Source organism: Erpetoichthys calabaricus, chromosome 2 (assembly GCF_900747795.2).
Source record: "Erpetoichthys calabaricus chromosome 2, fErpCal1.3, whole genome shotgun sequence".
Lineage (NCBI taxonomy): Eukaryota > Metazoa > Chordata > Cladistia > Polypteriformes > Polypteridae > Erpetoichthys > Erpetoichthys calabaricus.
This window is the reverse complement of record NC_041395.2, coordinates 153,438,140-153,450,646: the sequence shown is the minus strand read 5'-3', so window position 1 is coordinate 153,450,646 and position 12,507 is coordinate 153,438,140. Positions and strand designations below refer to the sequence as shown.

Sequence of the window (12,507 nt, the reverse complement as noted above, 5' to 3'; positions counted from 1 at the left end):
GAATTAAAATCCAGAAAACTAATCTAATACATTCCCTTCACAGACATGAATTTTCCTGCATATTTATTCATGACTGAAGGTCACACACACATTAGAACAGTTTTTGAGAAACAGCACAGATTATATATATTTATAAAAAAAAATGTTGCAATTACAGTGATACTATGCTTCAATGGAGGTCAAAAATGTTATTTTTAGACAAAGCTCTCATTTTATACCATAAATACCTTTTAACTATGAAGGTGAAAAAACTTTCAGCCTTCTTACTGAAACTTATCTGTATGAATCACAATATAGTGATAGACAAGAAACAAAGCAGAGATAGAGACTGATAGAGAGAATCTGACAACGTGAAAGATAAGAGCATGTACAGTAGCTATGGCACGGCTCCAATTAACTGGTGACTGGAGAGACACATCTGGAAAATGTAAAATAATTTCTATTAAGGACAAATTCCTTTTCTGAGGAGAGTTACCGCTGTCACTTAGGGCAGAAGCGCTGATGATGATGATATTGTCCATTTGGCTGGACACATCATCCATGTAAATAAAAATTGTCAATAGGCTCCAAATATTTACAAGTATTTCATCAAGACACTGAACTGCAGCTGTAACTTTTATTTTTAATCTTGCGCACCGCACAAGAAAGGCGTTAGGCACTTGCATTCACAGCAGGAGGCATCTGCTATTCCTGTGGTTAGCTAGTTTAGCAAGTGTGCGCTCTGTCTGAGGGAAAGTAATCTGATCAGTGCGTCACACACAAAGTTTGAATGGGAAGAGTGCAGGTATATTTGGACCACTGCTCTGCTTTGGTACTAACAGGCTCTCAGTGCCCACGGTTTCTTGCTCTTCACATCAATCTTTTAGGCAGTCACTACCCTTCAAATGATTGCTCACTTCAGCTGCATAGGTTGGCAAATTTGGCAGGTTTGCCCCTTTTAAATTATTCTCTGAAGCCCCTCATTTGCATAACTGAATGTCAGCTCATATTGTGGGTAACTGATCTCCATGCTAATGCAACTTGTCAGTGACGTTACAATATTTTTGATTCCTCATTCATTTTCCCAAAACTCTCATCCTGGGGTCAGAGAACAGCTGAGAGTCTATCCTTGTCTATGTATTATAAAAAGAAATCCTGTCCCCTGTCCTGATAGTCTACGATACATGATCTTCTCGGAAGATAATTTAAAGACCTGCGAGACGAAAGAGACCTGCCACGGTGCGTCTCACGGGAACATAGAACGAGAGTCTTGCAAGACACACCCTACTTACAAGCAATATCAAAAAAAAAAAAGATCAGTAGTGTAAAGGCAGTCATGCAGCACACACAGCTCCAGGGTTCTCAGTGCATATAAAGTGTATAAGGTCAATACGGTAGAAATGAATAGGGTAGAAATGAAATGTCGACGATTAAACGAAGAAGAAAGAAAAGTGCGGAGAAAACAGACTCAAATGCGTTGGACAGAAAAAAGAGCAAAAAAGAATAATCAAGGTGCAAATTCAGAAAATAAGGGAATTAATTATCAGCCCGGAACAAGTGGAATTGAAAAAAAAGTACGTCCAATCCGGCTCAGAATTAAATGACAGTGAGTAAAAGACAAAGTAGAACTTCATAAAGACGTTTACAAACGTTGGCGCTAAACACATGCAGAGCAGGTCAGACTATGAAACCAGGGAAATTAGAAAGGCTCAAAAAAAAAAAAAAAAAACCTTGGCACTTAAAGGATATGAAAGTAGGAAAATTAGAAAATATAAAAAAGCAAAGATCGTAGTAGCGCAAACAAACAAACTGCCTCATTTAATGTACCTTAACACTTAATTCTACTTTATTCACATAATTTTACTTATTTATTATGTTCTACTATACTGTTATCTTTCAATCTATGACTTTTTGTTAATTTAACTGATATTCTTCTAACTTTGCACAGTTTTTGATAAGCGGATCAGGATGCATTTCACTGCGTGTTGTCCTGTATAACTATGCATGTGATAAATAAAGAATCTTGAGAATTTCAAAAACGGAGTTTACCGCACATGCATTTATTGGTTACTTTGTTCATGTATATATATTTATCTGTCTGCTTATTTAAAAAGCTAAAATTACCCCAGGAGTCAAAAATGTTCTGTCTAGCCCTTGTACAAAAACCTAGACAAAAGCTGGGGTATCACCTTGGTAAACCCATGTACTTTTGGAACTGTGAGAGGAAAATAGCACGACTTTACAGACAGGAGTCCAATGCAGAACTCTACTTACTTTTTTACTTTGTAAAAAAAAAAAAAAACTAACTGCTGATGATGTAGATCGTTTTGTCTGTGCTGAAATTCCAAACAGAGAAACCTATCCTGACCTCACTAAAAAGATTCAGCATATTGGGACTCGCAAGATTACAAATATTGTTTTTACAGAAGTTCTGAAATAAAAGTGAAACTAATGAAATAGCAACAATTCAAAGAAAAAAAAATCTTAAAAGTGTGTGTACGGAAAAACAAATACGGGGGTTGGTGAGCAAAGCGAGCAGGGGGAGAAGCCCCCTAGTGTTGTTATATTTTTCAATACCTACGCAGTGACATTGGGTGTCTGACAAGAATAGTGTTGGTATGGTGGTGCTTATTTGGTGCTCAAGCAGTGCTTGAAGGGGATCTTCAACCTTCGACTGAATGTTAGTGTATCACGGTACTTGTAGATTCGAGAAGAACACCTTCCAACTGCTCAGATATCGTATACAAATATACACATGTGCCAAGCTTCACCCCGTCATGTAAAAGTAATAACAAATTAGTTGGTGGAACAAGACATTGACTAAACAGAGTACTGCCAATACGCTGATTTCACTTCAAGCACTGCAGCTTATGGGCAAGTATTAATCCAATTGTACTGTGTACGTGAGGTAATAAATCTGAAATAAACTGATTACATATCAATGCAGTGTGTTACATTTTTTTAAAAAGCCAACGCCATTGTCTTCCTGCATGCATGTTGTACATTGGTATGTACTTCGTATGCATGATAAGAAATGGCAAAACATATGCTATAGCCAAACCACGATGAAACACAATGAAGTACATATTTTCTGTACCACATGCTGAGTCATTTTATTTTTTGTTTTAGAAGAATGTAGAAAGAGAACAACTGAAGACTATGTGTTTAAGTGAGTAAAAGTAATTACTGTCTTCTAGTTTCCTGTTGGTGGATCCATCCATCCATTTTCCAACCCGCTGAATCTGAACACAGGGTCACGGGGGTCTGCTGGAGCCAATCCCAGCCAACACAGGGCACAAGGCATGAACCAATCCCGGGCAGGGTGCCAACCCACCGCAGGACACACACAAATACACCCACACACCAAGCACACACTAGGGCCAATTTAGAATCGCCAATCCACCTAACCAGCATGTCTTTGGACTATGGGAGGACACCGGAGCACCCCGAGGAAACCCACGCAGACACGGGGAGAACATGCAAACTCCATGCAGGGAGGACCCGGGAAGCAAACTCGGGTCTCCTAACTGCGAGGCAGCAGCACTACCACTGCGCCACCGCACCGCCCTGTTGGTGGATAGTTATTCAAATCTATTTTTATGATAAGGCAGATCAAATATTAGAGTTTAGTGCAAACTTGACATTGTAATTTGTAGTCATTTTAAATTAACTTAAGTGAATTGCCTTTGAATCTTCATAATAACACTATTGAACAGTTACTCAACACCACTTTTCATGGTATATGGGTAGAGCAACTATTTGCAATCCACAAGGTTCTCTCCACCCATACACCCCCAACCCTCCCCTAGTGATTGTATTGTACATCATCAATGTTTTGAAATAACAATGTGATGATGTGAACTTTTAAGACGTTCCGTAAACCTTCTGTCATTATTTGAAAACTTAGATTTATCCAGCAACAAGACTGCTTAGTCACTCAAAGCTGTGTTACTGCAGAGGAAAGATCTTCCAGAAAGCCTCAAATCGTTAAATTCTGGGAAAATCTTTGCATTTCAATTTTTTGACATAAAACTCTAGAAAGTGAATAATGCTCAAGGAACAAATATGTTTGTTTATTGATCTTGTTAGCTGCAAGGGTACATTGTTTGGGGGGATTGCCTTGCAGCTCTACTAGCCAAAGTTTCAAAGTACTGAGATTACTGAAAGGACATCAATTTAAGCCTTACTAATGACATTTTTTCATTTTAATTTCACATCCCATGTATGCATATTTTTCAACAACTGAAAGGCAAAGTTGTACTAAACAGTTAAAAACATGTTTTTTTTACTTCCAGAAAATAAAAAACTTTTCCTTTAACGGGTCTATATAGAATAATTTTATGATACAGTACAAGAGGATCCAAACTGTATGGCAGTTTGTGTTCCAGTGGTAAAAACATACATATTCAAATAACTTGCTCATTTTATTAAAGTTAAAACACAGGAAACATTTTTGTTTCTTCTCACTTACCGGGTGATGAGAGCGCAGCTGGAAACTGTGAGGAGATAAGACAGCTACAGCAAAAAAACGCAGGAAGACAAAGCTGCTGACTGCTGAATACTGTACATGAGGGTCACCTGTTTAAAACAATGTAAACAGCGTCACTCATAATCTCACGAATATCGGTCTTTCTAATATCCAGAACCTATTATGCCATGTACAGTGTTCTTTACAAAAATCAACTATCTTTGAAAATTAACTTCTTAAACTTATTTTATTATTTTTCTTACTGTTAACTGTTGAGCTATGCTTTACACATTTATTGGTTAGGTAACAAGGTTTTATGATTGGTAATTTATAGGAAAACAAAGAAATGATAATCCTGAGTTTTTACATAATACTGGACTTAACGCTTGATCTCTAAGTTCAGTTCCCTATTGCTTTATCTCTAAACCACTTGCATATCCTCTTTAATAAAATCCCTTTGTGCGTCCAGGTGTCTGTGTGTGTGTGTCTTCTGGTGAAGTGCGCATGCGCGGGGCTTCTGGTGAAGTGCGCATGCGTGGGGCATGGTGCGATGAGCGATATTACTGTCAGAGAAAGTTATTGGCGTTTAACGAAAATACAAACCAGTATTACTGCGAGAGGAAATTAAAGGTACACAATGCAGTGATGCATATTACAGCCACATACAAGCTAGTATTACTGTCAGAGGAGATTAAAGACATATTACCGACGCGCACAACTGTATTACCGCAAGAGAAAATTAAAGGTATATTACGGACATACAAGCCAGCGGATGTACAAGACAGTATTACTGTCACAGGATATTAAAGACACACAATACACGGCGGCAGCCCACGAAGAATGGTCAGCTCAGCAAGTAAACATCAACAAAAGAAAGGCTGAAAGAAAGAAAAATACGACCAACAAAAAGAATGAGGTCAAAGTCCCTTGCTATTTAATATAGACTGTTCCTACTAATGTTTATGCACTACTGTTCTAGCTCCCGTTATTGTAACGGGCTAAAAGACTAGTTCATCTATAATTGCCAAAGTCACAGATGGCATAGTTTTAGATTTAACTACACTATCCATATAATGAACATCCTTTTTCGACTTTCTTTGGTGATGATGCACCATACTTTACACAGGTGCAAGATGTCTGATCACAAGCTCTTTAGCTTCCCTTTTGTGACTGTACAAAAAAGCTTGTTGTAAAGATGCAAATTTTCAGTCTCTTCCATCTGCTCTTTCATTCTGAGACAAACAGACCTTTTCTATTAGCAAGACTATTTATATACATTAATATTTCAGAAGACTGGGCCCAGGTGTCCTTGTAATTTTCAATTCAATGCAGTAGCTCCAGACAGCCTACTTTTTATCTAGAACAAATACATGTATGGAAGGTCCTTCAATTTTACTTTACCATAGGGCTCTTTCTTTTACAGAGATTAGTATGTCTTTTTTTGGACAAGACCAGTGCATGTTTGCACAGCACTGAAAGACAGATACTTTAGGTAAGTAGTATCTCATGCTTACTTTTCACTTTTTGACTTTATCCTGACCATGTATGTGAATGAATTACTGTCATAACTGCTACCTCTTTAACTATGGCGATACAAAGTAGACACATTAATCTGTCCACTTGGGTATAACTGTTACACGGAAACATTCTCCAGGCTTCCTACTTTCCACTGGATCAAACTGGTTCTTTTAACTTGCACTAACATGACTGTTAAATCTTTCAGACATACACTTTAGTTTAAGTTTCGGAGTTGCCTGGGCAGTCAACTTAAATTTTCAGGTTTTGATGGCAAAATTCATCCAAAACAAAATAAACTTGCTTTTAGCTCATCATTAAGTCAGCCCTGCTGTTCACAGGTAAGTGTATAGTGAAAGACAGAAGTTTTTGCTCTGCAGGCTGTGACATTACTACAAGGCCGAGGGTGTAACGAAGAAAAAGAACAATGACAGGTTAGTCTTAAACTGAAAAGTCTTCAATATATGTAACGCATTCAGTAACAATTAAAAAAAGAATCAATTTTTTTGAATAGTGGTAATGTAATGCTTGTTTAGCACAGAACACTACACCAAAATGACAAAGTATTAACATATTAAAAAATAATTAACTGTATAAAAGTATGTCTATAGCTGTGTAATAACCTTTTTTCGATTTAGTCTGATTTGGAGCAGTGTTCAAAGTCTATAATACATGTGACTGAGATTGAAAATATCAAATGCAGTACAGTAAGAGGCAAATAAAGTGCAATTTATACAGAAATGGTGGCAAAATCCACAAGTTGTACAACTTTTTCTTTTTTTTTTTTTTTAGAAAAGGAGCTGCTATATTTCCACTTAATGCTGTCACAACCTGACTCCCTAGTGCAACACCTGTAATACAAGGGTAGCATGAATGCTGAAAAAATAGTAAGGAAAACTGCAGAATGAAGAGGGTTTGGAAAAAAAACAATAAAAAATGAATAAGTAAAACCCTCTGTTGACTCCCTGCTCATAAACAAGAACCTTACCTCCAGGATACTGAAGAGCTTTAACCACAAACCCAATGCATAAATACTAAGCCAAAATATACTGGTAAAATACAGCAAAGGGGTCTTTCCTTCCACAATTACAGAAGTCACTTTGCTGTATCCAACAATCTATTTATTGAACACTCCAAAATGTGCACAAAAGTGTGTTGAAGTAACATGTGCCAAGGAAATCATCTGTGATAATGCTGTTGAGCCTGACAAATGCCAGTTAATTTAAAGTTTGTCCCGGACAATGTCAAATAATTAACAACACACATTTCTCAGTTAATTTTACATAATGGTCAAAAAAGTGTGTATTTAACATGGACACCATTTTTAGTGGATTGTATGATTACAAATAGGTACAAAAAGGAATGTTACTAGACACATGACATCATTGCTCATAATTCTGGTTTCATGTTGATTCTGCAAATACATGACCAATGAAAAAAGTGTTCTGTTTTGTGATATCTTTTAGCATATTCCTATGATTCAACATCCTACCACTTGCTTTAAATTCTTTGTAAGTTTCAATGCTAAACCTTCAATCATCTTAGTGAAATTATGATTTAAAGATTGCTGCAGAAAAAGTTTAATAAAAATACACAGGTGCAAAAGTAACAGGGTGCCTCTGCACCAAAATGTAACAAGGTATTTAACGAGCTTACTTCTTAAGCAAACTGGCAAACACGCATAATAACCATTCACACTAGTGAAAGAATACTTTCATATAAATACTTACCAGGAAAGCGTTTGGCAGCCATTTGTCGCAAAGCATAAAATATATCACACATCAGTGTAGGGCAGCTCATGCTTGACTGGAGAATGGAATTGAAGACTTTTTTCACATAATAGTGCAAGTTATCCTGCAAATTTAAAAATCCGCCAAATTATATAATATCGAAAGATTGGAAAAATCTTCACTAGTTTAATTTTTACTAGTGGACATTGTCTTAAACATATCAATGTTATTCTTTATTTAGCAGATGCTTTAACCCAAATATCTTACATACCCTGTATAACACTACATTTCACGATTGACAAAATGTATGAAGTTAATAGGCAATAGGACAACAAAACTCCAAATTGTACCACAAGAAACTTAGTGCTACACTTAGTGTTCCCATGACTAGATGACAACCAAAACCATAGTTAGTTGATGAATAACAAGGTCTGAACAAGAGATACATATCCTAAGGAGAACAGAAGGGTAGAAAGTGTAATAGAAAACCAGCATTAAAGGTTTAAAGAATAGTTAAAAGAAGTGTATGACTAACAAGAGTTTGCCAGAAGCAAAGAAATAGCCAAGTCAGCAAAGGTCAGTTTCAAAGTTAAGTCCTCAGCCTCCGAGCAAGACAGGAGGGGGGTGAGAGAGAGAGAGAAAAAAGACATCCTGGCATTAGGAGAAGTCCTGAACATGCCACTGTAGTAACACCAGGGCAACTAAGGAGCTTGAAGCCTGTGTTCAAAGGATATTCAAGGGAATCAGTAATGATGAAATACAGATGTGGCTTAGGTTGAAATACAGAATGTTTACTAAAAACACTGGACGACACACAATTACTAATGGTAGCAATCTCTAACTGTTTTGGTTTGCAATTGAATTTAAGCTGAGAATGTGCTGTAGAGAACTAGCTCTTTAAGTGGAAAGTAAAGGCTGAAGGACAAAGGGATGCCAGCATCTGCTAGATAGTGTTTTAGATTGTGCTTCCAAAGTTTGATTGTAAGGTAAGGATGCCACAAGAATCAGCTTTTTTACAGTATCGCTACCAACATGAAAGTCAGTACCACACTGATGATTGACTGCAAGTGGATATAATACTTAACAAGACACAATAATAAATTATAAAAGTGTGACTAAAAACTATAAATGAAAATGATTCACAATGCTACAGCACCACATTAACACATCTCAAAATGAAAAACAGCATTAGTCATGTCTGGAATTGAAAAGTTCAGCACAAGATTGACGGAATCATGCTCATCATTTAAAACAAAAAAAAGGGCAAAAAGCCCATTATGGAGTTAGCTCACAAATAGATTTGTGCATCCTTTCAGAGCATATGACATTACAGATTAGTTGCACGTTCTAAAGTCACTATATAAATAAAATACGTTATTATTATTAACTTGTTGATGGCGAGATGAATTGCCTTTAAATACCATTTTCTACATTGTCCCCAAAAGCGAACAGAGGCTTTGCATTCATTCTTTGATCATTTGTCTAGAGATGTGCGTATGAGCATCCATCCTAAGTTGCAGAAGGGTCATGCATATAGGACTGTGGGATGCAGGGAGAAACTGCACAGTGGCACTACTAACAACAACTGTAGCATGTAAAAATGTAGGCAAGTCTCAAACAAAGTGGCTATTTGGCTTGTCCACACTGGCGATTAAATGACCCACTCTATTTGTTAACACCAAAATAAAATTTATTTAGTGTTTTGATGCTTCGAAGCACAAGCTTGTCTCTCTAGTAATACGACAGGTAGTCTTTTAACAGACACTCTGCAGAGATGCACAGTTGCAGCAGCACGATCAAAACAGCTTACTGAATATAAATCTACAAATGCTACATTTCTATCAGTAATTTGTTTTCTGAAGGTACACTAATGTTCATTAGTAAAACTCCAAACATGTGACAAATGTAGTGAAAGCCCATCCAGTATATAATATATTTGGATGGTACATTGGCAAACATAATACAATCTTTTAGTTACAATTAAATTCAGGTAATGCCAGTCCAGTTAATTTTCTAATTCTAGATTTGTACACAGGCTAAGCACCACAAAGTCTGATCGCTCATGTAAGATTCTCTTAGGCTGTTTTGAGGAGTTCTGAAATAATTGATTAAAGTGAAACTAACAAGTCTGATTTCACACTGGAACCCTTTAAGTTGGGAGAAAGGTGAAAAGGGGACGAATAAAAAAAATAAATAAATACAGGATGTGTGATATTTGAAATTTGAATCAGTTTGACTCATCCGTTAAATACTATATATATATATTTTTTTAAACCAGTTAATGATGCAAATATAAATCTTATATAATGCTACAAACATAGCAGAGGAATTCTTTGACAAACCTGATTTTAAAAGCATGTTGTTATAAAAACAGCTTTAAACAGTTTTTTAAAATTAAAATATCCTGAATTATTTTGGAATTTACAGTAGAGATATAATTATGTTTGAATTTTTAATTTAGTACTATGTTAAGCAGTGTTTGTGGTGTTAAGATCTCAAAGAATAAAATTAGAATGTGGAAACAGTAAGATAAATCAGTACAATTCTTTAGAAATACTTTGATATTTATGAATGCCAACACTAGTTTACTTAAATGATAGCTGGGCAACTACTTGATTAATATACTACTATTTTAAATGTGATGTTACTTTTAGCATTTATATATTTTATATTCTATTACAGGAAAAGGCACAATATTGTCCACTTGAATTGAAAGATGAACTTGTAATTAAAAAGCCAGTGAAAGGGATTTCTGCTTTTGCCAAGGCATCGAATAGTTATTGATTATTGTGAAATTTCACTGGTATTGGTATTGAATAAAAAAATTCTGGTATTATGACCCCCATAGTCTGAGGTCACAGACCCAGTAAGAATAGAGTTTGAAACCTGGAGAGCCATGGTTTGACAGAAAGAGACAAGAGTTGGAAGGGTAAGAGATGAAGCAGGGCTCTCTGTCTGCGGTTTACTTCATACTTTTATGTTTGTCTATATGTCTGTTGCTTTAGGCAATAAAAAAATTAAATACTTTGACCTCCTTGGCAACATTCGGAATGAAGTGGGTCATATGAGAAAAACTCTTCTTTGTTCCAAAAAAAAATTTTTTAGGATTCACTATAATACTCTTGACAATAACAACTGCATGAAATGCAAATAATAACATATTCAGTACCTTTGTGATTTTAACAATCAAGAAACAAAAATACAAATGAAAATAAGGAAAAATAATATTTCAAAATGTCACATTTTTATAATATATTGTGGATAATAACCTCTACTAAAGCTTTTACAAGTTACCTTATTTACATCAGCATTGTCTCCTTCTTTAAATTTTACTGGATCAATTTCACATGGTTTGTTAGTATCACATATCTGCAATGAGATAATTTAATATATAATTTAAGTTATAATATAACTTTTTTCAAAGATTAAAACTATCTTTCATAGATGCCTTAGCAGATATAATAAATTATAAATTAACTTTTCAACCTGTCTACAAATCATGCTTAATTTCTTTGGAAGTTCTCTTCTCAGATTAACATTTACTTTACTTTGGGTCCGTTCTTTCAAGCTTACTTTAATGATATGCATCACCCTTTTAGTTTTTAGATAATAAACTGTATCACTTAGATTTGTAAAGCAATAAATAACACTCATTATACAGTACCTCATCTATAACAGGTTTCAATGTAACTGTTAGATAGTGCTTCCCAACAATCTTCATCATATCATCAAGACAACGAGTGGCAAGTGAATTCCCTCTGAAAATTGTATTTGCTTCCCTGGAAGTACAGTTGGTATTACATGGTGTAGTATTAATTTAACATCAACCACATCAGCAAAATACAATAAAAAATTAGATAATCTCAAAGTTGTTTTGTATTAAATGTCACATGTTAGTATTCACTATTAACTTTGGACTCACTTAGAAAACTATTTATAGTGACTATCACCAAAAGATATTACTAGTTTTTAAATAAAATAGCAAAATATTAGAAAATGTACTTGTACAGCATAAGGATCAAGACAGTACATTGCTTTAATATTATATAGTATCATACCGGTTATGCTATTAATATACTGTACATTAGATTTAACCATTTTGAGTAAGTAAACAATTTATTTCATTGATGAACATGGCATCAAAGCAAATGAACTGCAGAAAGCATCTGCAGCAGCAGAATTGAGCAGGACTACCTAGTACAGGAAAGAGTGCAAATGGTATTTGGTAATGTTACAAAAAGATAATTAATAGTCATTCAAATTGGATCTAAAATTACAACAAATCACAACCTTATATTTGTATCAAAGCCTAAAAGAAGAATTCCCTCAAGAAATAGTCAGTCAGTCATTTTCCAACCTGCTATATCCTAACTACAGGGTCACGGGGGTCTGCCTGAGCCAATCCCAGCCAACACAGGGCGTAAGGCAGGAACAAACCCCGGGCAGGGCGCAAGCCCACTGCAGGACACACACACAAACACACCCACACACCAAGCACACACTAGGGACAATTTAGGATCGCCAGTGCACCTAACCTGCATGTCTTTGGACCGTGGGAGGAAACCGGAGCACCCGGAGGAAACCCAAGGAGACACGGGGAGAACATGCAAACTCCATGCAGGGAGGACCCGGGAAGCAAACCCGGGTCTCCTTACTGCGAGGCAGCAGCACTACCTCTACCTTTACTTTATTCTCCATAAATGTGACTGAGCAGGTACTATATACAAAAATAATTGGTAACCAGTTTGCAGCTTAGCTGTTTTGCATATTACATCTTTTTCTGTAGTTTTGTTATCTTTTTCCTTACCACAGAAA

General features: G+C 35.9%; 1 protein-coding gene across 2 annotated transcripts in view; it reads right to left on the bottom strand.

The window, feature by feature from the left end:
• Nucleotides 1–12,507, bottom strand: part of rasa2 (RAS p21 protein activator 2) — a 120,138-nt gene that overhangs the window by 24,058 nt on the left and 83,573 nt on the right. For both annotated transcript variants that reach the window (XM_051922280.1, XM_028794669.2), the window contains exons 12-15: nucleotides 11,357–11,471; nucleotides 10,987–11,061; nucleotides 7,693–7,816; nucleotides 4,451–4,557 (exon numbers count right to left, since the gene is read on the bottom strand). In XM_051922280.1, the coding sequence (XP_051778240.1) occupies nucleotides 4,451–4,557; nucleotides 7,693–7,816; nucleotides 10,987–11,061; nucleotides 11,357–11,471 (421 nt within the window). The remainder of the gene's footprint in view (nucleotides 1–4,450; nucleotides 4,558–7,692; nucleotides 7,817–10,986; nucleotides 11,062–11,356; nucleotides 11,472–12,507) is intronic.